A 27,218-nucleotide genomic window follows, 5' to 3' on the forward strand; every position below is an offset into this window, starting at 1 on the left:
TCTTTTATCAAGGTGGCTTCACACTGATCATTATTGGCGAATGGGAAAAGAGGAAAAATAGAAAGAAAATAGTTTTTGAAAATCAAAAAGATCTCTATACCGGCATAGCCCCTAAAAACTTTACATCTCACCTGATTCATCTTGGGTATGTCCTTTATAGTCTCCTTCTTCTGCTCCTTCTCATTGGCCCACATGCGCAGGTAGTACTTATAGTCCGGGGCACTGGTTGTTTTCTCCTCTAACACAGGGAAAATATTATTATCTTACATGCAGTAAGCCTCCTTTATTCTCTGTGCTGCAGGTCGTAATTGTCTACTGCATGAAGTTTATAAGCATTTATATTGCTTTCTTAATTTGCAGCCATTAGAGGCAATTTATATGTGTAAAAATAGCTTCTGTGCAGATATCTGGACTTGGTGTGCTAGTTTCTCTATCGCGGCAGTGCGCGAGGGGGAGGAGAAGAGGGCGCGACGGTGCGCGGGGAAGGGGGGGGAGAGCGCGCGCAAAGGGGAGCAAGAGGGCACGCAGAGGGGAGCAAGAGGGCACGCAGAGGGGAGCAAGAGGGCACGCAGAGGGGAGCAAGAGGGCACGCAGAGGGGAGCAAGAGGGCACGCAGAGGGGAGCAAGAGGGCACGCAGAGGGGAGCAAGAGGGCACGCAGAGGGGAGCAAGAGGGTGTGACGGTGCGCAAGGGTTTCAGAAACCATGAAAAGATATGAAATGTAAAAGTACCTTTTTTATCTTGTGGTTCACTATTCTCAGCTGCAGATCCGTTGCCCTGTCCATCAGAGTCTGGAAATAAAACAAGATTGGTATAAAACTGGAAATAAGCCCACAGCCCACCCATAAGAGAACATAGTATGGAGATTGTACTGTAATAATTCACTAAATCTCAGAAGAGGAAGACATTTTTTTTAGCTTAATGTACACAAATGTTAACGCTTTAACACACTGATATTCAAGCAGCTTCCAAATTGGCTAGCACCACTGTATAGTATATGTACATGGGGTTGTGCGGGGTTAGATAAAAGGGTCCGTTCGTTTCCCAGAAGCTGGGCCACTTTCCTTTTTAGGAAACAAAGGCTACGGGTGGCTAAAAAGGAGAACATTTTCTTTAATCCTGTAAAACCCCTTTAATCCTGAGCACTGGAGCCAATGAAATGTGCGCCCTATTCTGAATAAAACATGGAAGCCAACCATGCACAAGGACCTGAGAGACACAAACTAGGTCATGGAGAACCTGTCTGGTGCTGCAATGGTTTATTACATATTAACAGAGAGCTTGATGAGTGCGCAAAGTAAAAAAAACTAACCTGGAAACTCACTCTGGAGAATAAGATCCAGTTCGGAGAGATAGGGAGATACTGCAGTCAGAAAAAGAGGGGAGAAAGTTGAGGGTGGTGGGAGTACAGGATAGATGGGATAGTGGAGAAAAGGTGGGAATCCGATGAAGGTAAAGCACTATATCTGAGGAAGGAGGAAAACCTGGTCTAATCCAGCGTCCCACAGCACACACTGCACATGTGGGATTTCCCATACCCCACCAATACGGCCCTAAAATATTTACATGAAAGTGACATGCATGGCTTGTTTGAAACAGACATTCTTTTATTTTTACTTAAAATGTGGGGCTAAAAATAATTTTTGCAGATAGACCGCTATGATGATCTGACGTTTTTGATCTGTTTTTTTTTTTTCTGAGCTCCTCTCAGCTGATTTATGATCAAAGAGCACATCAGAGTTGTCAAAGTGCAGCTGCTCACTGTGTACTGAGCGGTGACTGTGGTTACTCTGGGCATGTTTCTATGACTGAAAGCCAGTGGCTTCCAGGAAGAAAAAAAATTCCTTTTCTCCCAGCAGCCATGCTTTCAGTAAGGCGGCCGACAGTATAAACCTGTAGATATACCCTATATCTGCAGGTTAATAGCAATTGAGGACATGACAGGTTCCCTTTCATCTTTAGTTGAAAACTCTTTTTTTTTTTTTTTTTTTAAAGAGAAATCCCAGCAACTCATTTTCTGACTTGACAAATAGTCACTGATGTCGATTCCTGAGCTCATTTTTGCAGTACAGTGGACAAAGTGTGGTGGACAAAGCACCGCCGAGACCCTCCAAGGGAACCTGTAAACTTGTAGTTGCAGTCGATCAGACAGCATGGTATAGAGAAAGAAGCTGAGCAGACAGATAGGCTTCTTGGAAAAGATTCAGTAGAACTTATATTTAATTAATGGAAATCCCTGGTGTGTGTACACTAGTCCAGTGGGCGGTGCTATTAGTGACTGACAGCTATTGCTGAATGCACAGTCACAAAGGGAACTGTCAGTCACTGAGTAGGACCGCCCACTGGACTCCTGTGCATACAAACACCAGGGATTTCAATGACTAATATGGGCGTTTTCTGAAACTTTTCCAGGAAAAATGTATGTCAGTTTGATCAGCTCCTCCTGCTCTATAATATCCTGCCCATAGATCAGATACAATTTTCACCATGACAGGTTCCCTTTAATGAGGATCTGTCACTAGGTCAAATGTGGCCAGATTTTCCTCTTATTTTACCCCACATTTTTTTTAAAATATGACATATGGTTACTAAGATAAAGGACCTTTTTATTTAGTGATAATTTTTATGGCCTTTACTAAGGGGGCGGCGTTGCTTGTAGGATTACCTGGGGTCATGTTTTATTTAGGCTGCTTTGCATTATTACCCTGTGAGCTGCAACCACTAAAGTAAAGGCCATGAAATGTAAAACTAAATAGAAAGGCCCATATTTCTGAACCAAATTAAAAATAAAATAAATAAATGGAAAACTGAATGGCGCAGCAGGAATATAATAAGGGCATAAACTGGCTACTTTTGAACAAATTACAAGTCTTTTCTTATATCAGTTTTAAGTGTCCTCACCTTGACATGCTTAACATGTCACTCTCCACGAGGAGAAATGTTACCCCTTGGATACTGGTCTGACGCCTCTCACCCAGCCAAACCATATCTCATACTTTGCACTGACGAGGGGCAGTACCCCGAAACACGAACGAAAACGGCAAATTGAGATTATGGTTCTGGCTTTCATCCTAAGTCTCGTTAAAGGGTCGTTATTGACTTTTAGGATTGCTACTTCCTATAGGTGGCACTAGAGTTTAGTCCTCTTCCTCTCTGAAGAGACAATTTGCAAGACTCTCCAAAAAAAAGACAACTATCACTGAAATACCTGACTGACCAATAAAACCATGCTGCAACATGGTCGTATATAAAGAAATAATGGAGCAGTGGGCTTGCTCAACTCCGGCTCCATTCACCAAGTTCTCGGGATCAGTGGGGATCTCAACAGCCAGACACCCAGCGATCAGTAAGTTATCCATTGTTCTACCGATAGGAAATAACAGCTATAATTGCTTAAATGCTTATGACATGAACACTGCTCAGGTAACGTCCATATTTAATAGCAATACACATTTCCTTCAATCAGTTTACCTTCTGGAGTCACATCCTCAGTGAAGAAGTTTGTGGCTTCCAGGGCAGACTCTGTTTCTTCTGCACCGAGAGCTATAGGGAGAAGGCAAGAGGTATTTAGTTTAACACCTGAAATCAAACCTAGGTTCCCAAAACATGTGTGAACATAGCTTTAGACAAGCAGCAGATCCAACTTGAATAATTTACAGAATTAGATATTAGAAAATAAACATTTTCACAGTGAGGATAATCAAAAGAGTGGAACAGACGGCCACCAGAGGTGGAGAGTTCTCCTTTAATATAAGTCTTCAAACAGAGGCTGGACAGACATCAGTCTGAGATGGTTTAGTGAATCCTGTATTGAGCAGGGGGTTGGACACGATGACCCCGGAGGTCCTATCCAACTCTAACATTATATGATTCTATGGCTAAACCAATGTACCAATGACAAGTAGAAAGGAAGGGGGGGGGGGATAAGTTGCTGGAGTCCAGGGCCCAGAGAAACTAACATAAAATTAGCAGGCAGGAAAAGGAAATAAACAAAGTGAACTACAAGATGCCATAAAGCATCTAAGATTGAGTCTAAAACAATTCCATCAGCAAAGATGGATTCATAGGTAGCAATAGCGCAAGGTCTAAGTTGCAGGCCTTATTTTATAAGGAGAGACTCCCTGGAATCTAGATGACAAAAGCTTCCCATATTGGACCAGTGTAGTTAATGGATTATGATTGGGCTTATCCAAACAGTTGTAACCTTGCGATCGATCCCAAATTTTTGGGGGGACGTCAGTTGGAGATAAATTTAGTAAAGTCACAGGGCTGCTTAGAAGACATCTAGCCAGGTCCCTCTAATTCTGCAACTTTTTTTTTTTCCTATGCTAGGATGCAATTTCTCTAATGATTTGATGCCCCGGAAAAACCGACAAAATAAGTCGTGGCAGCCAGTGAAAATAGCGCAGAAGATTTCTGAAATTTTTTAATATAAAAATTGGAATATTGAACATAAAAAAAAATAATAATAATTTTTGCATCAATATATAATGCACGCCTACTTGCAAATACATACAATACATACATACATACATACATAGTCATCAAAACTGAAATTGTAACACCAAGAAGGAAAAGTCATGGAATTTTGGAAATGACAAGACATGTAATGATATGCAAATGAGCACCATGCTGACTACACTTGAGAAATCATCAAGATCCGCTGCTGGCAGCTCTCTTTGCAATTGGTGACCAATGGCATCCCAAATATGCTCAATGGGAGACAAGTCTGGAGACGCTGCAGGGCATTCGTACTACAGTGAGCAGCCTGCGTGGCCTAACAGCATGCTGCCTGGAAATGTGATCTTGAAAACAGCCCCTTTGGAAAAACGGCCATACCACTGGTTCCACGAATGATCCATTCTGTACTTCAAGTGAAATTGGACATCACGTACCAAGCCTAAGGCATCAAATAGTGTCTACACAAGCTTTATTGGCGCCAAATTTAAACCCCGCTCTGCTGATTAGACGCCACCGCCGGCCGTGACCAATCAGCGATATAGGTGCCAAATTTTAACACCGCTTTGCTGATTGATCACGGTTGCCGGCCGCGACCAATCAGCGATTTTGGTGCCAAATTTAAACACGCTCTCCAGTCCTCACTAACACGGTTTGCTGATTGGTTGCTGCCGCCGCCTGCAACCAATCACCGATATTGCCGACAAATTTAAACACCGCTTTGCTGATTGGTCGCGGCCGGCAACGGCGACCAATCAACGATTTTGGCGCCAAATTTAACCACCACTCTGCTGATTGCGCCCGGTCGGCCGCATACATATTCTAGAATACCCGATGCGTTAGAATCGGGCCACCATCTAGTGGTGTGGTATAATGTTTGGCAGCCGGACCGCTCTATTCTTCATTCTAGGTACCCTAAAGCCAAGTTCATACCTTGAGTTTTTGCCACACAAAAATAAAACTACATCGCTTTACAGTACTAGGAAAGTGAATTTGAAATCTCAAGCAGATGATGATTATTTGTTCATTGCAGATTTGAAGCAGTTTCATATCTGCAGCATGTCAATTCCTTCACTCAGCATTTTTGCATTCACCCAAGTGAATGAGAAAAACAAATTAAAAATGCAGCAAAAAATTTGTTTATTTCACGCAGAGTTTTTCCTGCAAACAATCCAGTATTTGCAGTCGATTTTTCTGCTGCAAATACTGAGCGTGTGCACATGCCTTAACAGCTCAGAGTTACATTGATTTTGTAGTGGTATCGTCATTTTGCCAAAATGTCCCAGCATCCAATTTTCAATATGAGGACACCAAACCATGTTTCTCGTGCAACTGTGAGAAGCCTGTGTGGCCTAAATGTGCTACGATGACCTGCAGGATCTCCAAACCTGTCTCCCATTGATCTGATAGTCAATTGCAAAGGGAGCTGCCAGCAGTGGATCTTGAGGATTTTCCCACGATCATTCAACACAGCATAACCTCACTGATAGCAGCCAAGGCATGCAAGTTTGGGAATTTCTGCGCGTAGTGCTCATACTACATATAGCATAAATCAAGAAAATGTTGTTGCCGCTTTTTCATCATTAGCATACATTACCATATTTATTGATTATGTGATTTCCATACTACCATGACTTTTCCTTCTTGGTGTTGCAATTTCAATATTGAGGAGTGTGAATATACAAACTACGGAGATAACAGCAATAAGCTACTGCAATAGCGGAATATACCATGACCATGTATACGTGAGTACATAGTAAGGGAATGGCGAGTTGTCATTTCTGATGGCAGATGCCATTGTCAGCTCATCAACATAACACAATCTCCTCTTTCATTCTCTGTAGTCTCACAAAATCCTCTTAAATTAGACATATCTTCACTTACCAGGTGGCAGATGTAGCTTGTACAGAAATTTAAGCTTGTCTGTCATATCACCGTGATACATTCCTCCTAAAAGTACAACATAAATATATCAAGATTTGAAAATTTCCATGCAGAACAACAGAGGAACTACAAAATAGGGATGAAGGATGGTAATTTCATGTGAAGTACAAGAATTTAGTAGCACAGCCATGTTCAGGGTATAGTTAGCACATTATGGATAACCAGTAGAGAACCCTGCTTTCTTCATGCTGGGTCAGTACTAGACTTCTACACTTACCGAGTCCAGTTACAAACTCTTTAAAGTTTATTAGCGAGTCTTTGTTAGTATCCAGCAGGCGGAAAATTCGAGCGGCCAAGATGGAAGTGTGAGGGCCGAAAGACCAGGGAGTGAGCTGGGTGAACAACTCCTGAAACTGCTCTAGGTCTATGCGATACTGCTCCAGATAGGGCAGGCTGGGGTCATGGCGATTGCTGGATGTGCGGTTCCCACCCCAATAACAGCTCATAAGATGCTGAGCCTGAGAAGGAAGAGATATCACAGGTGTTATTACAATACATGCCTCTGGATGATATATCAATATGCATGATATACACGGCATAGGTCTTGTTTGAGACTTTAATCAATTTACATAGTTGGTATAGTAGGGGGCTCTTGTAAATAAACATCTAGCTGGCTTTAGTACAATATCAAATTAGCATAGTAGCAAACATCATTGTTTCAGAACCAAGAGAAATCAACATACAGGGTTATACAAATACTGGTCTGTCCTTCTTGACCCACCAAAGAAACCCATACATTCACAAGTCAACACAAACACAATAGTGTATTTCTCTTGGCTTAACAAATCTAGACGTCTGGCTGATTAAGATAAGAAGCTGTTTCGTCACAGTAATTATACTTGCAAAATTTATAGTCGCTTTTTAGGGATCGGGTAGAGCGATGCTTAAGGTGAACTGCTATCCTCCGCTATACAGTGCAGACATATCAAAAGATTGCATAGGTGGAGGAATAGTTTTATAAACTACTGTCCACTAGTATGGGGAATCTAGCTCCAAAAATGCAGAAAAGTTGCAAGACAACTTTTACAGAAGTGGTGATCAATAATATGTAAGTGCTTGTGCAAATAATCTGATTACACTACGCTTGTTAACCCTTTCACAAGCGCCGTACATGAGCAAGTTGGAAGAGGATGTATGGAGTGGGATGACTGGGTGAGCCTGTCCCATAGCTGGCAGGTCATGGCTGCATGTTACAGCCAGGACCTGCCTCTAACCATCTGCCTGCGATTGTTAACCTGTTAAATGCTGCTGTCAATCTCTGACAGCAGCATTTTACATGCGTCGGCATGGGGCCACGTCATTCCAAGCGCCCATTGGTGCGCCGTAACGTGAACACAGGTTGCCGATGGGTTGCTATTTCGGCACGGGGTCTGCTGAAGAGATCCGTGCTTGTCATCAAGCACAGCATCGCTGTATATAGCACAAGCAATCAGACGATCGCACCTTCAAGTCCTCTATGGGGGCTATTAAATGAAAAGTAAAAAAAAATGTTTGCATTTTTGTCATATTTTTTAAAAACATTTAAAAAAAAAAAAAAAAAAAAAAAAAAATGAAAAAGCAACCCCCCCCCTTTCCCAATGTAAAAAGAAAAAAAAATTACACAAGTGGTACCGCCGTGCTCAGAAAAGTCTGATCAAATAAAAAAACCTGATCGGTAAACACCATAAACGAAAAAAATTCAAGAACGTCAAAACTGTAATACCATATAAAATGCTGTAACAAGAGATCAAAACGTTCCATCTATTCCAAAATGCATCAATAAAAACGTTGTCTCGCCCGACAAAAATAAGCCATCACACAGCTCCATCAACCGAAAAATGAAAATGCTACGGGTCTCAGAAAATAGCAACACAATCCAAAATATTTTTTTTTTTGCAAACTTCTGATGTTTTTCACCACTAAAATAAAAAAACTGAACATGTTTAACATTGCCTTAAGTCACTGATGAGGAGAATCATATTGCGAGGTAAATTTTTACCATACAAACAACCACCATAAAAACAATTCCCAAAAAACAATGTCAGGATTGCATTTTTTTTTTTTTTCAAAATTTTCCCCCACTTGGATTATTGTTTTCCAGTTTTCCAGTACACTATGTGGTAAAATAAATGGTGTCATTCAAAATTACAACTTGTCCTTCATAAAATAAACCCACATATGGCAATGTAGACAGAAAAATTATGGCTTCAGGAAGAAGGGGAGGAAAAAACAAAAATGCATGAAATGGAAATTGGGTTAAAGCGAATGCTTCAATTTTAGACATTTATAATGAGATCTTGATTTATTTCTTTTTTTCCTGTATGTTTGTAACGTTTATTATGAAGTATTCTTCAATAAAACTCAGGTTTTCACGTTGAACATATTTTTTGGCAGTCGGCCCTAATGATGAGCGAGCTGTCAGCCAGGGTCGGGGGCACGGTTACAGTCGCCATTCTCTATACACTAAGCGGTTACTGAACCCGGGCCGGCGCCACCCCCATGGCTGAAAATAAAATTCCCTTCCTCCCAGCAGTGGGGCTCTCAGTGCAGGCGCCAGGCAGGATCATAAAGCTATTAACCTGCAGATTAACCCCATATCTGCAGTTTAAAAGTGCTTTTTCACTTGACAGGTTCCCATTAAGCAGGGGTTGTCAGGTAGTGAACAATCCCTTTAAAAGTAATATATTGGTACAGGCAATTCCCTGGTCACAAACTAGAAGGCTATTATTGTTTATTATTATATAAGGTTTGTATGTAACCCGAATTTGTATGCAAGTTAGAACCTGGTTGGCAAAAAAAAATAAATAGAAAACCTCATCACTGACCTCTCCGACCACCCCACTGCTCGACACCCGGTCCTCTTCTTTCCGCTGTAGTGCGTTGCATGTCCAGCCTCATCACTGTAGGTCAGGACTTCTCGCTGCATACAGGCCTCATAGGTCACTGCGTGTTGTGAGGTCAAGAAGTATGCCGTGACCTTATTATGTGCAGTGACCTCTGAGGCTTGGACAGAGCCGGAAGTCTTGACCTATAGTGAAGAGGCTGGAGAAGCTCTGCGCGACAGTGGAAATAAAAGGACCGGACAGTGGGCAGAGACCAGTGGGGCAGCCGGAGAAGTATTAGGTTTTATTTTCTTCCCCAATTCACACCTCATTACTTACCTCTCCAAACCACCGTCTGGTCCTCTTCTTTCTGCTGTTGTGCCACATCTTCAGCCTCTTCACTATAGGTCAAGACTTCTGACCGCGTCCAGGTCCCGAAGGTCACAGCGGACATCTTGATGTTACAGCTTTACAACATGCAGTGACCTCTGAGGCCTGGACATGGCCTGAAATTCTGGTCTATAGTGAAGAAACTGGAGATGTTGAGGTAGAACCAAGGCTCCACTAGCAGAGAAGAAGTCACTGAAAAACTGGGAGACAGACACACTCTGGCTGGTAGCACGGCTGTCATGCCGCAGGAACAATGAGAAAGTTGCGTGTGATGTCACAACCTGTTGAAAAGCGGTCTCTGCTGGTCAATGTCCGTTCCTGCTCCTAAATGTTTCAAAAGAGCTCGGCTTTCTTCTTCAGGTCTCCCAGTGACCTCTTCTCTGTAAGTGGATCCTTGGTTCTACCCTAACAGTGGATATACAATCAATCTCGGATTGTGCAATATGCACAAGATACTACTAGCGCAGTTCCATCAAAATACGGTACATTCACCACCTACAGGAATTTGAGGTGGACAGTTAACCCTTTGCAGGACTATTTATAGCAGACAGAACCATATTGGTTAGTTAGCTGTATATACATTTCTTTCCACTTTCAATATTCTGATTTTAATACCATTGCATATATTACTATGGTCATTGACCTACTGGTTTCTGGTTGAGCATTTGTGAGATTAATGTATGGTGTTCAAGCACACAGATTACTTCTCATAGACTTTAAACTCTGGGCGGTCAACTCTTAACCCTGCACTGGCTCTCTAAAAACTTCAGTGCAGTCTAATCAGCTACCACAAGATTGTATAGCTTTGGGGGTGGGAAGCTGGCTGCCACACTTTGCCAGGCTTCCCAGAGAGAGGATAAGCATGGTTTATTACCAAGTTTACTTTCTCAATCTCTATATACACAGTGCTGAACCAACACTTACCTTGCTTCCTCCTCCAGACCCAGTGAACATGTGATCGCCGGGTGTAGGGAGGGAGCAGGAGCTGCTGGGTCCTAGGAAACAGGCTGAAATTCTCCTGTAGCTAGGGCTAGTATGCCAGCCCCAGTTATAAGGTAAATCAGCAAAAAAAAAAAAAAAAAAAGGAAATGTATTGATATGTTAAAATACCTCCCACCCCCACACACACAGAATCAGGGGTCACTAATTATATTGCTAGTATGTAGCCAGAGTCAATAGTGTTCAAATACCACAAAATATACTAACCTTGAAGAGAACGTACATATCTTCAAGCTCTTCCATGGAAAAGCCAAGATCAGTGGAAATGGCTCTCACCTAGCAGACAAGTATGAGAAGAATTACATGTGGCTGGGTCTTATTTGTTGTACATTTAGGTGTAGATTCTTAGCTCAGTATCCAGTGAAAATAAACATTGTGCCATCAGGAAAACCATTTTCTAAATGCAAAGGGAAATAAACTGGCAAAAGCTGTTGGATGTCACATATTTTCCACTTGCACCCATTCAAATGAATAAGCAACCATGTAGTATATGATCTGTGAATCCTCCAAAGAGTACGCTGCTTTTTGCAGCCAGCTGCCCACTGTAGCTAAGACAGGAGACTCCTGAGCAGGGCACTTCAAGCCATTACATCCATATCAAAATATTTGGTGATGTACATTTTTATTTCTTACCACACTTCTCTTTGCAGAATCCTCTAAGGACTGTATCACTTTCAGCCTTTGCTTAAACCGCATCTGCTCAATGTCATCTGCTCTCAGGCTGCTAAATTTCTACAAGCACAAAATAGGTGAAAATAGCAAATTCCTGAAGTAATCCAGATGAATAAGAGGTAAAGGTTTTGTCCAATGAAAATAAATTATGATCTATCCAATGGATGGACAATAACTTGTTTATCGGTGGGTGTAGGATAGTAGGGACTTGCACAAATTAATAAAAAGGGGCACTTTTATCTCGGTTAGTATGGAGAAGCAGTGCGCATGACCAACCACAGCTCCATTCGCTTCCTATGAGGCTGCCGAGCGCTGCACTCGGCTTCCTATGAGGCTGCCGAGCGCTGCACTCGGCTTCCTATGAGGCTGCCGAGCGCTGCACTCGGCTTCCTATGAGGCTGCCGAGCGCTGCACTCGGCTTCCTATGAGGCTGCCGAGCGCTGCACTCGGCTTCCTATGAGGCTGCCGAGCGCTGCACTCGGCTTCCTATGAGGCTGCCGAGCGCTGCACTCGGCTTCCTATGAGGCTGCCGAGCGCTGCACTCGGCTTCCTATGAGGCTGCCGAGCGCTGCACTCGGCTTCCTATGAGGCTGCCGAGCGCTGCACTCGGCTTCCTATGAGGCTGCCGAGCGCTGCACTCGGCTTCCTATGAGGCTGCCGAGCGCTGCACTCGGCTTCCTATGAGGCTGCCGAGCGCTGCACTCGGCTTCCTATGAGGCTGCCGAGCGCTGCACTCGGCTTCCTATGAGGCTGCCGAGCGCTGCACTCGGCTTCCTATGAGGCTGCCGAGCGCTGCACTCGGCTTCCTATGAGGCTGCCGAGCGCTGCACTCGGCTTCCTATGAGGCTGCCGAGCGCTGCACTCGGCTTCCTATGAGGCTGCCGAGCGCTGCACTCGGCTTCCTATGAGGCTGCCGAGCGCTGCACTCGGCTTCCTATGAGGCTGCCGAGCGCTGCACTCGGCTTCCTATGAGGCTGCCGAGCGCTGCACTCGGCTTCCTATGAGGCTGCCGAGCGCTGCACTCGGCTTCCTATGAGGCTGCCGAGCGCTGCACTCGGCTTCCTATGAGGCTGCCGAGCGCTGCACTCGGCTTTTCCGATAGCCCCATAGAGAATGAACGAAGCGGTGGTCGGGTGTCCAGGTCGCAGTGTTCGGACCCCCACCGATCAGAAAGTTAGCATCTGTGGATAGAAGATTACTTTTTTCCCCCCTTGACAAACCTTTTATTGGTCATCCTTAATGGAAATTACCTCATATGATGCCTTGATGAGGTCAAATATCTCAACCTCAACCGGAGGTTCATCCCCAACAGTGAGAAGGGCATGTAGGTGAGGGATTGGAGGTGACACGCTCTGCTTATTCACCACATTGTCAAGATATCTGTTAAAGAAAAATAATCATTAAGTTATTTAAAAAGTTTTATTACTGCCTCATAAATCCCCTAAATACGACCTAAACTCAAGTGACAATGATTACCTCCCAAGTAAAGTCATAGCTTCCCCTTCATCGTTGGAGTTTAACAGGCTTTCCATGTTGGCTTCAAGCACAGCCAGGGACAATTGTAGAATCAGTTTGATCCCTTCAAAGAAGAAGCAATCGACCACCACGACTGCACTCTCAAAAGGCATGACGCTAAGAAACAAGGTGAGGAACCAAGACAGAGAAATGGTGGAGATCACTCCCAGCTCCTGCATCTTCTCAGACAGCAGTGGTAGGAACTCGCGTGTCAATTCCTCAAACACACCCTGGTCCACTAATGCTCCTGAAAATCCAAACATGGAGTATGGGTCACAACATGGACAATAAATTGTAAATGTCACACTAAACTCGAGTGATTGGAAGGAGAATGGCAACAGTGAAATCAAAGAACTACTTCTCATGATGATATACCAAAATTTGCATCATAATTAGTATAAACTTGATCTGTAAAATGATCAAAAGAGGGTCTATATAGTGTAATAACAGGTCTCATTATAATTAAAATACCATAAGAGGTAAAAATCTGGAAATGGGCAAGATATTTAGTGATTGCTTGACAGTATCAGGCCAATACTAACGGCTGACAGTAGAGGGGAGTAAGAGACAAGATTCACTATAAAACATAATGAGCCCAAGACAGATAGCAAAACTGGTCTAATATGCACAAAAGCTAAGCCTCAAAGTACAGTGGGTACAGAAAGTATTTAGACCCCTTTACATTTTTCACTCTTTGTTTCATTGCATTTGGTAAATTCTAAAAAGTTCATTTTTTTCTCATTAAAGTACACTCTGCACCCCATCTTGACTGAAAAAAAACAGAAATGTAGACATTTTTTCAAATTTATTAAAAAAAAACTGAAATATCACATGGTTATTCAGACCCTTTGCTCAGACACTCAGGCTGCGTGCCCACGTTGCGGATCACAAGCGTTTTTGCTGCAGATTTTCCGCAGCGGAAACGCTTGTAAAACGCTAGGTAATCCGCACCCCATGGTCCCCAAGGGGATTCCGCATGTTCTATGCACATGCTGCGGAGTTTTCCGCAGCGTTTATGCTACGTACAAAAATCCGCAGCATGTCCATTAATTTTGCGGAAGCGCAGCGGAACTCCCGCCATTGACTTGCATTGAGATGCACAGAAACCGCGACTGTACATTTGTACAAGCGGCTTCTATGCGTCTCTATGTGCGGATGGTACCCAGTTCTGGAGGAGAGGAGACTCTCATCCAGACCTGGGTACCATTGTACCTGTAAAAAAAGAATAAAATAACAAATAAATTTTATACTCACCTTTCCGAAGGCTTCTCTTTGAATGCCAGCAGCGCTGAAGGACCTTCGGTGACGTCACAGTCATGTGACCGCAGGCCCTTCACCGCTCTGTCTCGCGATATGCCGGCAGCCGGGAACCAGCCAGGAAGCAGCGCTGCAGCCACGCCGGGGCCTCGGGGGTGAGTATAGCTTTATTTGTTTTAATTTTTACGGTTCACACTGTATAAATCCATGCTGTTTGCATGGATTTATACAGTGTGACCTAGTTGTCAAGCACTTTCCAAGTGATGCTATCGCCTGGAAAGTGCTTGTCAATCTGCATGCGGAAACGCATGTGAACCCGCATGTGGATCCGCATGTATTCTGCAGGAAAAATGCATGCACAATCTGCATGCGTTTTTTCTGCCAGGGAGATGCAGAAATGCTGCAGAAATTTTCTGCTTCATTTCTGCATCGTGGGCACATAGCCTCATATTTAAGTCACATGCTGTCCATTTCCTTGCGATCCTCCTTGAGATGGTTCTACTCCTTCATTGGAGTCCAGCTGTGTTTAATTAAACTGATAGGGCATGATTTGGAAAGGCACACACCTGTCTATATAAGACCTCACAGCTCACAGTGCATGTCAGACCAAAGGAGAATCATGAGCTCAAAGGAACTGCCCAAGGAGCTCAGAGACAGAATTGTGGCAAGGAACAGATCTGGTCAAGGTTACAAAAGAATTTCTGCATTACTCAAGGTTCCTAAGAGCACAGTGGCCTCCATAACCCTTAAATGGAAGAAGTTTGGGACCACCAGAAGTCTTCCTAGACCTGGCCGTCCAGCCAAATTGAGCAATCGTGGGAGAAGAGCCTTGGTGAGAGAGGTAAAGAAGAACCCCAAGATCACTGTGGCTGAGCTCCAGAGATGCAGTAGGGAGATGGGAGAAAGTTCCACAAAGTCAACTATCACTGCCGCCCTCCACCAGTCAGGCCTTTATGGCAGAGTGGCCAGAAGGAAGCCTCTCCTCAGTGCAAGACATATGAAAGCCCGCATAGAGTTTGCTCAAAAACACATGAAGGACTCCCAGACTATCAGAAATAAGATTCTCTGGTCTGATGAGACGAAGATAGAACTTGTTGGTGATAATTCTAAGCGGTATGTGTGGAGAAAACCAGGCACTGCTCATCACCTGCCCAATACAATCCCAACAGTGAAACATGGTGGTGGCAGCATCATGCTATGGGGGTGTTTTTCAGCTGCAGGGACAGGACGACTGGTTGCAATTGAAGGAAACATGAATGCGGCCAAGTACAGAGATATCCTGGATGAAAACTTCTTCCAGAGTGCTCTGGACCTTAGACTGGGCCGAAGGTTCACCTTGAAAACAAGACAATGACCCTAAGCAAACAGCTAAAATAACAAAAGGAGTGGCTTCAGAACAACTCTGTGACCATTCTTGACTGGCCCAGCCAGAGCCCTGACCTAAACCCAATTGAACATCTCTGGAGAGACCTGAAAATGGCTGTCCACCAATGATCACCATCAAACCTGACGGAACTGGAGAGGATCTGCAAGGAAGAATGGCAGAGGATCCCCAAATCCAGGTGTGAAAAACTTGTTGCATCAGTCCCAAGAAGACTCATGGCTGTACTAGCTCAAAAGGGTGCTTCTACTCAATACTGAGCAAAAGGTCTGAATACTTATGACCATGTGATATTTCAGTTTTTCTTTTTTAATAAATTTGCAAAAATTTCTACATTTTTGGTTTCTTTCAGTCAAGATGGGGTGCAGAGTGTACTTTAATAAGAAAAAAATGAACTTTTTAGAATTTACCAAATGGCTGCAATGCAACAAAGTGTGAAAAATGTAAAGGGGTCTGAATACTTTCCGTACCCACTGTATATATAAGAATAGGTACTGGTATACACTATAACACAGAAATACCCATGACATACATACGATTACCTCTGGGATGGCGCCAATCCCGAGTGTTTCGCAGTCAGAGGGTGGCGTCATCTCTACAGAAGCCTCCTCAAACTGCATGAAGTCAATAGGAAGCTTGTTTGTAATTTGAACTACAATAAACGAAATGTCTGGACAGACAGGCACATGTGTCCCTTCACAGCTATCTTCACGTCACATGGTAGATGGCACTAGCATTTTTTTCTGTCTTCTTTACTTTTTCATTTGTTTGCTTTTTTTCCACACTGTTTATTGCATCATTATCCATCTACAGATTACATTTATTCATCGATTACATACTTTTCTTTTAATGATTTTTGCATTGCCATTTTATTCACTTTCTTGCTATCTAACTTTTTATTCTACAGTTGTTTCTCTATTGCATACATTCTGCAATTCTTGCCACACATCACATGAACTTTTACACTCTATGTTGGTGGGTCTTATCCAGTATTTGGTTCATCCATGAGCCTTCATATTTGTTTGCAATCTTCTTAGATCAAATAGAGGGATTTTTGGTACTCACCGTAAAATCTCTTTCTTGGAGCCTTCATTGGGGGACACAGGACCATGGGTGTATGCTGTTGTCGCTACGAGGTTGACACTAGGCAAAAAAAGGAAAATAGCTCCTCCTCCGCAGTATGCACCCGCCTACAGGCACCAAGCTCACCAGTTAGTGGCTAGAGCAGTAGGAGAAGCATAAAATAACCAACTATGTAATGCCCAACGGGGCACAACCGTGAAAACTAAATGAGATGCCCAACAGAGCCAACTGGACATATGTCCAAAAACAGGGAGGGTGCTGTGTCCCCCAATGAAGGCTCCAAGAAAGAAATTTTATGGTGAGTACCAAAAATCCCTCTTTCTTTATCGCTTCATTGGGGAACACAGGACCATGAGACGTCCCAAAGCAGTCCCTTGGGTGGGAGAACAGAAGATAGTCACAGACTAGGTCAGACTGCGGCAACTGCCGCCTGGCAGGACCTTCCGTCCAAGACTGGCATCAGCAGAAGAATAAGTGTGGACCTTGTAAAACCTTGAAAAGGTGTGAAGAGAAGACCACGTTGCGGCCTTACAGATTTGAGAGGCCGAAGCCTGATGGCGGACCGCCCAAGAGGCCCCCACCGCCCTGGTGGAGTGAGCCCTTACTCCGGGAGGGGGAGGTTTGCCCGAGATGCGATGTGCCTCCAAGATGGTCGAACGTATCCAACGGGCAATGGTTGACTTGGAAGCAGGGAGACCCTTGCGATGCCCCTCAGGGATGACAAAAAGGGCATCCGATCGCCGAAGGGAGGCCGTTCTAGAAAGGTACACACGTAGAGCTTTGACCAGGTCCAGTTTGTGCAGGGACTTCTCCCGTGGATGCACTGGAGCAGGGCAAAAGGAGGGCAAAAAGATGTCCTCATTAATGTGAAAAGCGGAAACCACCTTTGGCAAAAAGGAAGGCATCGGCCTGAGCACTACTTTGTCTTGATGGAATACCAGAAAAGGCGACCGACAAGAGAGGGCTGCGAGTTCTGCGACCCTTCTAATAGAGGTAACAGCCACCAGAAAAGCCACCTTCCAGGAAAGGAGAGAGGCTGGAATGTCCTGAATGGGTTCAAACGGAGGCTGTTGTAGGACGCTTAGGACCATATTAAGGTCCCATGGTTCCACTGGAGGGCGATAGGGGGGGCGCCAGGTGGGCCACCCCTTGTAGAAACGTCCTGACCTGAGGACGGCTAACTAAGTTACGTTGGAATAGAATGGACAAGGCCGAAACCTGGCCCTTGAGAGTGCTGAGAGAGAGTCCCGCCTCTAGGCCAGACTGAAGAAAAGCCAAAATGACTGGCAAAGAAAAAGACATAGGAGTCAGCTGATCTTGCTCGCAGTGACGAAAAAAGGCTCTCCAAGTTCTGTGGTATATGCGCGAGGTAGCGGATTTTCTGGCGTTAATTAGGGTCTGAATGACATTGTCAGTAAAGCCCGCTGTCTTCAACACCGCGGCCTCAACGGCCATACCATTAAATTCAGAGAACGAGAACTCTGATGAAGAATAGGACTCAGAGAGGAGGTCCGGATGGTCTGGTAGTCTCCAGGGGGAGTCGACAAGCAGATTTACCAGATCTGCGTACCAGACGCGTCTGGGCCAATCTGGGGCTACTAGGAGAACTGGTACTCCCTCTGTCTTGACCTTTTTGATGACTCGAGGGATCAAAGGTAGAGGTGGAAAGAGATAGGGCAGTTGGAACTGTGACCATGATATGACTAGCGCGTCCTGGGCGATTGCTAGCGGATCGCGGGACCGAGCTACAAAGGACGGAACCTTGTGGTTTAACCGGGACGCCATGAGGTCGAAGTCCGGCGTGCCCCACCGTAAGCAGATTTGGTGAAACACCTCGGGATGGAGAGACCATTCTCCTGAGGCGAGGCCCTGCCGACTGAGGAAGTCGGCCGCCCAGTTGTCGACCCCTGGAATGTGGACTGCTGAGATTGCCGGGACCGTCTTCTCGGCCCAAAGTAGAACTCTTGCCATCTCTTTTAAAACGGGCTTGCTGCGCGTTCCTCCCTGATGGTTTATGTATGCCACGGCCGTGGCATTGTCCGATTGTACACGGACTGGGAACCCTGCCAGGATCTTCTGCCAGTGACGCAACGCCAGGTAAATTGCCCTTATCTCCAGAATGTTGATGGGAAGGGAGACTTCGTGGGGACTCCACCGGCCCTGGACCGTGTGTTGTAGAAAAACTGCCCCCCAACCGATGAGACTGGCATCGGTCGTGACCACCTGCCAGCGAAGCGGAAGGAATGATCTCCCGGGTCTGAAGGAAGAAGGGCGGGACCACCAGGTTAGCGACCGTCTTACTTGACGAGGTAACTTGATGCGTCGATCTAGAGAGGACGGATTCTTGTCCCAAGCTGAGAGAAGGGCTAGTTGAAGAGACCGGGTATGGAACTGGGCAAACAGAACTGCCTCCATGGCTGCTACCATCTTTCCCAGGACACTCATGCATAGGCAAAGGGAGTGTGGACTTGGGTCGGAGAGGATGTGGATTCCTTGTCGTAGAGAGTTTATCTTTTGCCTCGGAAGGAGGACCCGGGCACGGGTCGTGTCGAACTGCATCCCTAGGAAGGTTAAGCGTTGGGATGGGACCAGGGAGGATTTGTCTGCTTTGATCAGCCAGCCTAACCGGGAGAGTGTGTTCAAGGTGATCTGTGGAGACAGTCCCTGAACGTGGGGCCTTTGATTAACAGGTCGTCAAGGTAGGGGATGATTACAATTCCCCTTGTTCGAAGAATGGCCATAACTGTCACCATCACCTTCGTGAAAACCCTCGGGACTGTGGCGAGGCCGAAGGGGAGGGCAGTGAACTGGTAATGCGCGTTCCTGAAGGAAAAGCGAAGGAACTTCTGATGTGACGCGCAGATTGGGATGTGAAGGTATGCATCCTGAATGTCCACTGAACATAGATATTCCCCGGCCTCCATCGAGGCGATTAGTGACCTGAGGGACTCCATCCTGAACTGTCGGATGCGTACATGTCGGTTTAGCTGTTTGAGGTCCAGAATCGGACGCAGTGAGCCATCCTTTTTTGGGACGACGAAGAGATTGGAGTAAAAACCGGAAAACCTTTCCTGAATGGGAACCGGGACTATGACTCCTGAGCGCAGAAGGGAGGTGATGGCTTGAAAGAAACCGGGAAGCAGAGATGGTTGTGGGGGGCGAGACCTGAGAAAACGTGATCGTGGTCTGGAGTCGAACTTATTTTGTAGCCGGAAGTCACAATTTCTTTGACCCAGGCATCTTCTATTGCCAGGAGCCAAGAATCCGTGAACAGAAGGAGACGGCCGCCCACCCTGTTGGATCGTGATCGAGATCCAGAGGACTTGGAGGAGCGACTCTTTGGGCGCCAGTTAGGCGTGGGCCTAAAGGAGGGTTTAAAACTGACCCGCTGTGCTGGAGTACGGTCCTGTTGAGAGCAGGGGTTCGGTTGAGCGAACTGACGAAAGGACCGGAACTGAAGAGGGCGTCTCCTAGGAAAAGGGCGTTTGGGTCTGGGCTGGGGCAGAGAGGTGCTCTTACCCCCAGTAGCATCAGAGATGATCTGGTCTAGCTTGGATCCAAACAGCCTGGAACCTTGAAAAGGAAGATTAGTTAGAGATCTTTTGGAAGCCGGGTCGGCGTTCCAGGCTTTAAGCCAAAGAATTCTACGTAAGACAACGAGATGACTGGAAACCCGGGCTGAGCATGCAGCGGAGTCGAGGGATGCCGTAAGTAGATATTTTCCAGCGTGGCCGATTTGATCAGCTAAGTCGGCCAGATCGTCCGGGGAGGCCCCTGCTAGGATGCCCTGTCTGAGCTGTTTGGCCCATGCGGACACCGCTTTTGATACCCAAGTTGAGGCGAAGGAAGGGCAAAGGGAGGTGCCCGCGGCCTCAAAGGCTGACTAAGGCTGTGTGCCCACGTAGCATTTTTCAAGCGTATATGCTGCGGAATTTCCGCAGCGTAAACGCTTGAAAAACGCATGTATATCCGCACCCCATGGTCCCCAATGGGATTCCGCAAGTTCTATGCACATGCTGCGGATTTTTCCGCAGCGTTTATGCCGCGTTCAAAAATCCGCAGCATGTCATTTAATTTTGCGTTTTGTCCAATGCATAAAAAACGCAAGGCAATTCCGCATGTGGAAAACGCGTGATAAACGCGCGAAAAATGCGCGATAAACGCGTGCGGAATTCCGCATGCGTTTTTCCGGGAGAGGACTTGCATTTATGCAGCAGAAATTTTCTGCTTCATAAATGCAACGTGGGCACATAGCCTTAGTGAGGGCCTCAACCTGTCTATCCGTGGTATCCTTAAGGGCGAACCATCTGGAAGAGACAGTACCGTCTTGGCGGAAAGGCGAGAGACGGGAGGGTCCACAGATGGGGACTCCGTCCATTTGTTGACAAGGTCATGGTTAAAGGGGTATAGGACGTTTAAAGGTTTCTTTCCTGTAAAGCGCTTTTCTGGATGCTCCCACTGCTTTTGAAAAACACTGTCAAATTCTGCATGGTTAGAAAAAGTGCGTGCAGGACGCTTAATCTTTTTGAAGGAAACTGAGTAGTCCCGGGAAGGGCTCTCGTCTTCTGTAACATGCAGAGTCATGTCCTGGATCTTGGAATACTGGTCTGTATCAGAACCAGAGTCTGAATCTGAAGCAGAGTTAGATCCCGGGGCGACCTCCGGGGAGGAGGTGTGAGACGCAGGGAGCATCTTGGAGTCTGGAGAGCTGGAGGAGGAGCTTGTCTGAGAACGTGCCGTCAGCCTGCCCCTGTGAGGAGGGGGCAGGGGTGCCTGGGAATAGTCTCTGGGGACGTTCGAAGCGCTGGTGGCCGTGGATAACATAGGCAAACGTTCTGGCAAGCGTTCTAAGACCTGCACCAGAGATTGAGAAACATTGGTGAGGTCAGAGACAGACTGTGACATAGCAACAGCCCACTCCGGAGGGGAGGGGATTACCACGTCCTGAGTGGTGGGGGGATCTTGGGGTGCCAGCATGGCGGGAGGTTTGCAGGTCGAGCAGAAGGCCGTAGTGAGACCCGCGGGCCACTTAGTACCGCAAAGAACACAGGTATGTGACAATTTGAGAGGGACGGACTGAGAGCTCCCTGGGTTTCGGCATTTGTGCCTGACCAGGGATACTGCAGAGGAGGGCGCTGTGAGCAGGGAAGGGTGGGGGTCGGTGTCAGGACAGAGCCTACCCGATCCTGCAGAGAAGCGGTCCCGTGTCCCCCTGAAAGGCTCCGAAGGTGAGGCTGGAGCGGGTCACAGTAGGTGCCGACAGAGTAGGGAGCTGCGTGCGGCAGAGTGATGGCGTCGGTGTAGGGGGAGGAGCAGAGGACGCTGCGTTGTTGACGGAGCGCGTCGAGGCTCCGATAGGCGGATAGGAAGGGGGGCGGGCTTGAGAGGCCCCCCGTTGATAGGTTCGCGGAAGGCTCGAGGGCGTGACGGAAGAGTCACTATGCTCCTCGGCGCTGGTTGGTCAAATAGGAGGGGGCGTATAGCCGTCGGAGCGGGAGCGCCCACCGGACACGGCCCCTCCCGACGGAGAAAAGCGTGGCAGATTTGCCGCGCATAATGAAGAAGAAGGAGGAAGTGGCCCAGGGAAGCGCTGTTAAGTGCCATGTTTGGTGAGAGGGGGAGGGGGGAGGAAGGCAGGTAACGCCGGGGGACTGGGACCTACAGCTGAAAGACAGGGAAGTACCTGTCTTAGCGGGTCCCGGAATCGTCCCTTCCTTTCTCCTTCTGAGGATGGTCTCAGGATGCCTTCCTGGATAGGGGGGATCCTGGCTTTTCCTCCTTCCCGCACTGTCCGGTCCTGGACAGTGCAGGAGACTGTGTCAACCCCAGAAAACTGGGGGAAGGTCACCCGCAGGGACAACCGTCTCCCTCCCAGGCCGCTCCAAGGAGGGGGCTGGGGTGGGGAACAGGCTAGGACTGGCCACCGAAATCACCCTGAGACATCCTAAGGTGACATGGGATAAGTCCTGCCCAGCGGGTCTGAGAGTGGGCGATGTGGGGGTAGCCACACTGCTCTCTCGGTCGCTTGTGGGTTAACAGGGGACGCAGTGTTCCCTGTTAGCCTGAAGAGCTGTATCTGAAAGAGAAAAAACAAGGATTAATAAACACAAAAAGGTTGGATCTGTGAAGATCCAGGTTTACCTCCTACAGACATTAAGCTTAAACTGGTGAGCTTGGTGCCTGTAGGCGGGTGTATACTGCGGAGGAGGAGCTATTTTCCTTTTTTTGCCTAGTGTCAACCTCCTAGCGACAGCAGCATACACCATGGTCCTGTGTCCCCCAATGAAGCGATAGAGAAATTTACTTTTATAATGTCTCCACATTTTATAGCCACCTAGCCCATTAATATATATGTGGATATCTGTGCAGATGCGTAACTTCCAGGGCTGCCTTCTGGCATTTTGGTGACGACGCTCCATGGGCTGATTATATCGATCACATGGTGCACTGTTTGGCGCTGGGTGCGGTGCAGTGGAGATGGCTGTGAAGGATGGATGTGGCAGTCTGTGTGGACATTTTGCCTAATGTAGCTCAGGTGACAGCCAGGCTTCCTATGCGGCTTAAAAAGAGGCCTCTGTAGAGATGATGTCACCCCTTGCCAAAGACTTGGCGAAACGTTCATCAGGGTTGGCACCATCCCAGTGGGAATCACATCTACTGCAGGTGAAATAATTGACAAGAAATTCTCACCTGATATAAAACAGGCTGAGGATAGGCTGACAGCAAATATGCAAGGGATTTAATTAATTTACTACTGGATCACAATACATAATATGTGCAGGTTCCTTTACGGATCTTACAGTTTATTATTTCAAAGACACAGCTGCTGTTACGCCCTTACCAACAACCCGGGTGTTGTAATAATCTGGAAGCATCCGCTCACACAATGACACCAGCAGCCAAAATGCCTCTTCCTCATTGCAGTACAGAAGTAGGACAGAAGTCACTATATTCATAGCCTGCAGAGGGAAATGACTACAGTTACTGCAGGCTTCCAGAGTCCATGATCACTTTCCTGCATACACATAACCCATAATGGTACAAGGAAAGAAATAAACGTCTGCGCCTCCATCTCACTGAAGCTGGCATTGCAGTCCTACCTGGCAGTACCCAATATTAGGGTTGCGAAAGGCGTATGCTGTCAGCACGCGGCGTAACGCAGCTATTCCTAGCTCATTCTGGAAGGCAGGGTGCTCGGGCATAGAACGATGGAGGTCACGTTCTATCTCATCTGTTGCAAGGTTACATTTTCCAGTGGATTTTTCTACTAAGTCGGCATAATAACCAGGGTGTGTTGCCATCTCATTTAAGGCCCCTATAAATACAAGACAAGGCAGAAAAAAAAAAAAGAAGATTACAGCGACTGCGAACAAACACACCTCATTGGTTTTTCCAGAAGTCTTCTCAGATCTACATAGGTAAATGTGTCTGACCCTACAGAAGCCATCATCATTACCAATAGTATATGGTAAGGGGTTCTGCAGACACACTCCTTGGTAAGCTCTGACTTCAGGCACGGAGAGGTGTCAATTAAATGCATTTATTTGGGGCTAAACATCATTTGTTACAATTGGGTTTAGTTCAGAATTTTGCTTTTACAGGTTCTCAGATAACAATAGAAAGCAAAAATTATTCATAGTTATTATTAATGGTGCAAAATTATTAATGAAGCCCAGTTGCTAAAGGTTTTTTTAGCCCCAATAAGATGCATATAAGTAAAAAGAATAAACACAAGGTTTATGGCTGACCTGAGAACAAAAGCCAGAGCTCTCCTCGCAAGTTCTCAGGGATGCCTCTCAGCACCAGGTCACGGGTCTTAGATGTTCGATACATGCACATCCCACGACCATACTCAAAGAAGTGAATGTTCCAGGACTCTTCCTTCATTTTCTCTTTAGCCTACAAAAAAATAAAATATACTTAATACGTCTTACTAATAAAATATAAGAGCAAAATGCAAACATTTCTGTACTATTTCTATATGACAATCTCTGCTATTGCTGCAATAAGGCCTTAGCTGACACACAGTGGCAGGTTTATCATGGTTTGGTCACGTATGCACACAATTACTCCGGTCCATGTGGTGCACATAGTTATCTGTCAGTATGCTAATGTTGGTGTAAGGCTGCATTCACACACCCGTGTGACACATCTGTGTGCTGCCAGTTCTTTTCTCAGACAGTACACGGATGCATAGTTTCTTTGATCCACACACAATCCATTTCAAATATGGATCTACGAGACTCAGAGGATATATGGTACTCTCAGATTGGCTCTAAACACAGCATTGTAGAAACTCCCTCCTTTTGCTATAAGGATACTTTTTTTTTTAAATACAAGCCTATACATACATACATATAGACATGAAGTATGAAAAATTGTAAAGAAGGAAGGTCCTTTATAGCTCAAGAACAAAACAAATATCCATTACCCATTTTGAACCAAGTTCTTCACTGGCTTCTCTGGGGAAGAGTTTCAGGAGCCCATGACAGGCTGTAGGAGCGTCTGTACTAGGAGTCTTCTGAGGATTGCCAGGTCCGTCATCAGTTGGGCTACTGGGAACAAGCTTTGGCACCTATTGGAAGACATATTAAAAAAAAATTCTTGTTTCATATAACTTGATAAATGTCTGGTCGAGCACCATCTCCGACCTGGAGACTATAAATTCTAAACAGTGCTTTGAGAGCACTATATTAAGCTCATTTATGTACATTTGATCCTTCCCATGTTACTTGTTCTCCTCACTGCAGCATAACATTGTGCGATTTAGTTCTATATAGTAATAAACAGCAGAGATCTCTGCACCTCATATGCGCCATTCCCGCTGCTTCCTTTCCGTATGGCAGTCCATTGCTCCGCACCGCTGTCTCCTCCAGCCCCCTGCAGTGACGTCTTCTGCAGGAAGTCTGAGATGCGCTGAACCAGAAAGTTCCTGTCTTTAAGGTTGGCGAACAGAAAAGTCATTTTCCCTTTAGTACTGATGGACAAAGGCCTGGGAAGCACGTTGGAGCTATCAGCCTTCTCCACTATGGTGACCTGCGGTACAGGCAAACAGCTCATTAGAAACACTGCTTTTGAGATGGTGGTATTATCAAGCTTGAGAAAGGTCCATAGTTTGGGACCAAAACGTTGCCACATGGGCTATTAAATAATACTTTTATTTTTTCACCCGAACTGTGTGCTGCCTCTACATTTTTTGGATTATAATATATTATATATGTAAAAAATGCTACCATTTTATGTATACAGATTCAATGAAAATCTATGTGCAACAGATTGATGCAGCTGCATCAATGGTTACAAGCTGCAAGCAAAACTGTTGTGTGGCCTGATCCTGCAGGTATGCATCACACAGATCAAGTTATCAATCCCCCGAGAAACTGGAATATGATTATGGGGGGGGGGGGGCCAAACCGCAAATTTTGCAGCTTCAATTCTCCATTACTGCCTTATATTACAGAGTTCAGAACATTAAAATAGCAGAGGCATTAATCAGATGGGAAATTCATGACCTGTATTAACATATGGGCATAATCCACACAGTGATGTCATAATGCTAGGAAAATGCACATGCTGTATCACAGCATAAAAAGAATGCATACAGTAATGTCTGAGCACAGGAATTATTAACACCGCAAAACCATGCAAACAGCAACATCACATTAGTTGCAATATGCAGATAATGAGGTCTTAGTACAGAGATAATTTCACCAGTGATGTCAGAAAAGAATTTTTTTTGCACACAGTGATATCATAGCAAAGGAATAATGCACATAACACAATACAGCCATCAATATGGGCAGCACAGTGGCTCAGTGGTTAGCCTTGCAGCGCTGGGGTCCTGGGTTCAAATCCCACCAAGGGTATTCTCCCCGTGTTTGCGTGGGTTTCCTCCCACACTCCAAAGACATACTGATAGGGAATGTAGATTGTGAGCCCCAATGGGGACAGAGATGATGATGTCTGTAAAGCGCTGTGGAATTAATGGTGCTATATAAGCGAGTAAAATAAATAAATAAATGTGTTTGGTGATATCACAGTGCGGACAGATAATAGCACAATTCTTGCCTTGGTCTCTCAGTGAAAGGCATTTGATTTTTCTCCAAAGTCATCACTAATGATAAAGTAGGTTTCCCTTTATGCTGCCCCACCCCCCCCACCCAAAGTCTGCCATCCTGATATCTCGGTCCATTCTAAAGAGTAATTATAGCTCACATTGACATTTCAGTGTGATGAAGGATAGAAGAGACAATGACACACAAGTTAGGGGAAAAGAAGCATTATCAGTGAGCTCTGAACTTGCAGGTGCATAAGCAGGCGTAACAGAGAATGCCATTAGCAATACAGAAATTGGCCAACAGCACAGTGCGAAGTCTCTTGAGATACGCAGGCGGTTCTTATAGATATACATAAGTGTAGGTTAGCTGGCGACCAAACAACATATCTAAAACCAACCCCTCAAGATAGGACCCCATACCCTCATGCTCACCTCCCGGAGGGGTATAATTAGGTGACAAGCCTCCTCTTCCTTACTGGCAAAGCAGATGTAGTTATTGGACACAAACATTTGACCAGGGATATGCATCTTGGCAAATGGTGTCCACAGTGTGCAGTCTGTGTGTCCATCTAGCCTCTCGTCCTTAGGAAGGCGAAACGTGGCGCGATACTGCTCATTCTTTGCTCTAGCATCGAGGTCTCTAAAAAGATGAGCGTTACAT

At 45.7% G+C, this 27,218-nt stretch overlaps 1 protein-coding gene across 2 annotated transcripts in view; it reads right to left on the minus strand.

The window, feature by feature from the left end:
• The window catches only part of TBC1D9B (TBC1 domain family member 9B), a 50,986-nt gene that overhangs the window by 3,654 nt on the left and 20,114 nt on the right, over window positions 1-27,218 (minus strand). The window contains exons 6-21 of one of the 2 annotated variants that reach the window (XM_073649769.1): window positions 26,990-27,197; window positions 25,306-25,536; window positions 24,932-25,075; window positions 24,249-24,399; window positions 23,601-23,815; window positions 23,342-23,459; window positions 12,741-13,026; window positions 12,515-12,644; window positions 11,226-11,324; window positions 10,800-10,868; window positions 6,620-6,860; window positions 6,343-6,408; window positions 3,472-3,543; window positions 1,313-1,363; window positions 732-791; window positions 132-238 (exon numbers count right to left, since the gene is read on the minus strand). In XM_073649769.1, coding sequence (XP_073505870.1) covers window positions 132-238; window positions 732-791; window positions 1,313-1,363; window positions 3,472-3,543; window positions 6,343-6,408; window positions 6,620-6,860; window positions 10,800-10,868; window positions 11,226-11,324; window positions 12,515-12,644; window positions 12,741-13,026; window positions 23,342-23,459; window positions 23,601-23,815; window positions 24,249-24,399; window positions 24,932-25,075; window positions 25,306-25,536; window positions 26,990-27,197 — 2,248 coding nt within the window. The remainder of the gene's footprint in view (window positions 1-131; window positions 239-731; window positions 792-1,312; window positions 1,364-3,471; window positions 3,544-6,342; window positions 6,409-6,619; window positions 6,861-10,799; window positions 10,869-11,225; window positions 11,325-12,514; window positions 12,645-12,740; window positions 13,027-23,341; window positions 23,460-23,600; window positions 23,816-24,248; window positions 24,400-24,931; window positions 25,076-25,305; window positions 25,537-26,989; window positions 27,198-27,218) is intronic. The other variant, XM_073649770.1, reaches the window with a different exon arrangement.

The sequence above is a fragment of the Phyllobates terribilis genome, unplaced genomic scaffold (genome assembly GCF_046119375.1).
Source record: "Phyllobates terribilis strain yellow unplaced genomic scaffold, ASM4611937v1 Scaffold_10__3_contigs__length_209671492, whole genome shotgun sequence".
Lineage (NCBI taxonomy): Eukaryota > Metazoa > Chordata > Amphibia > Anura > Dendrobatidae > Phyllobates > Phyllobates terribilis.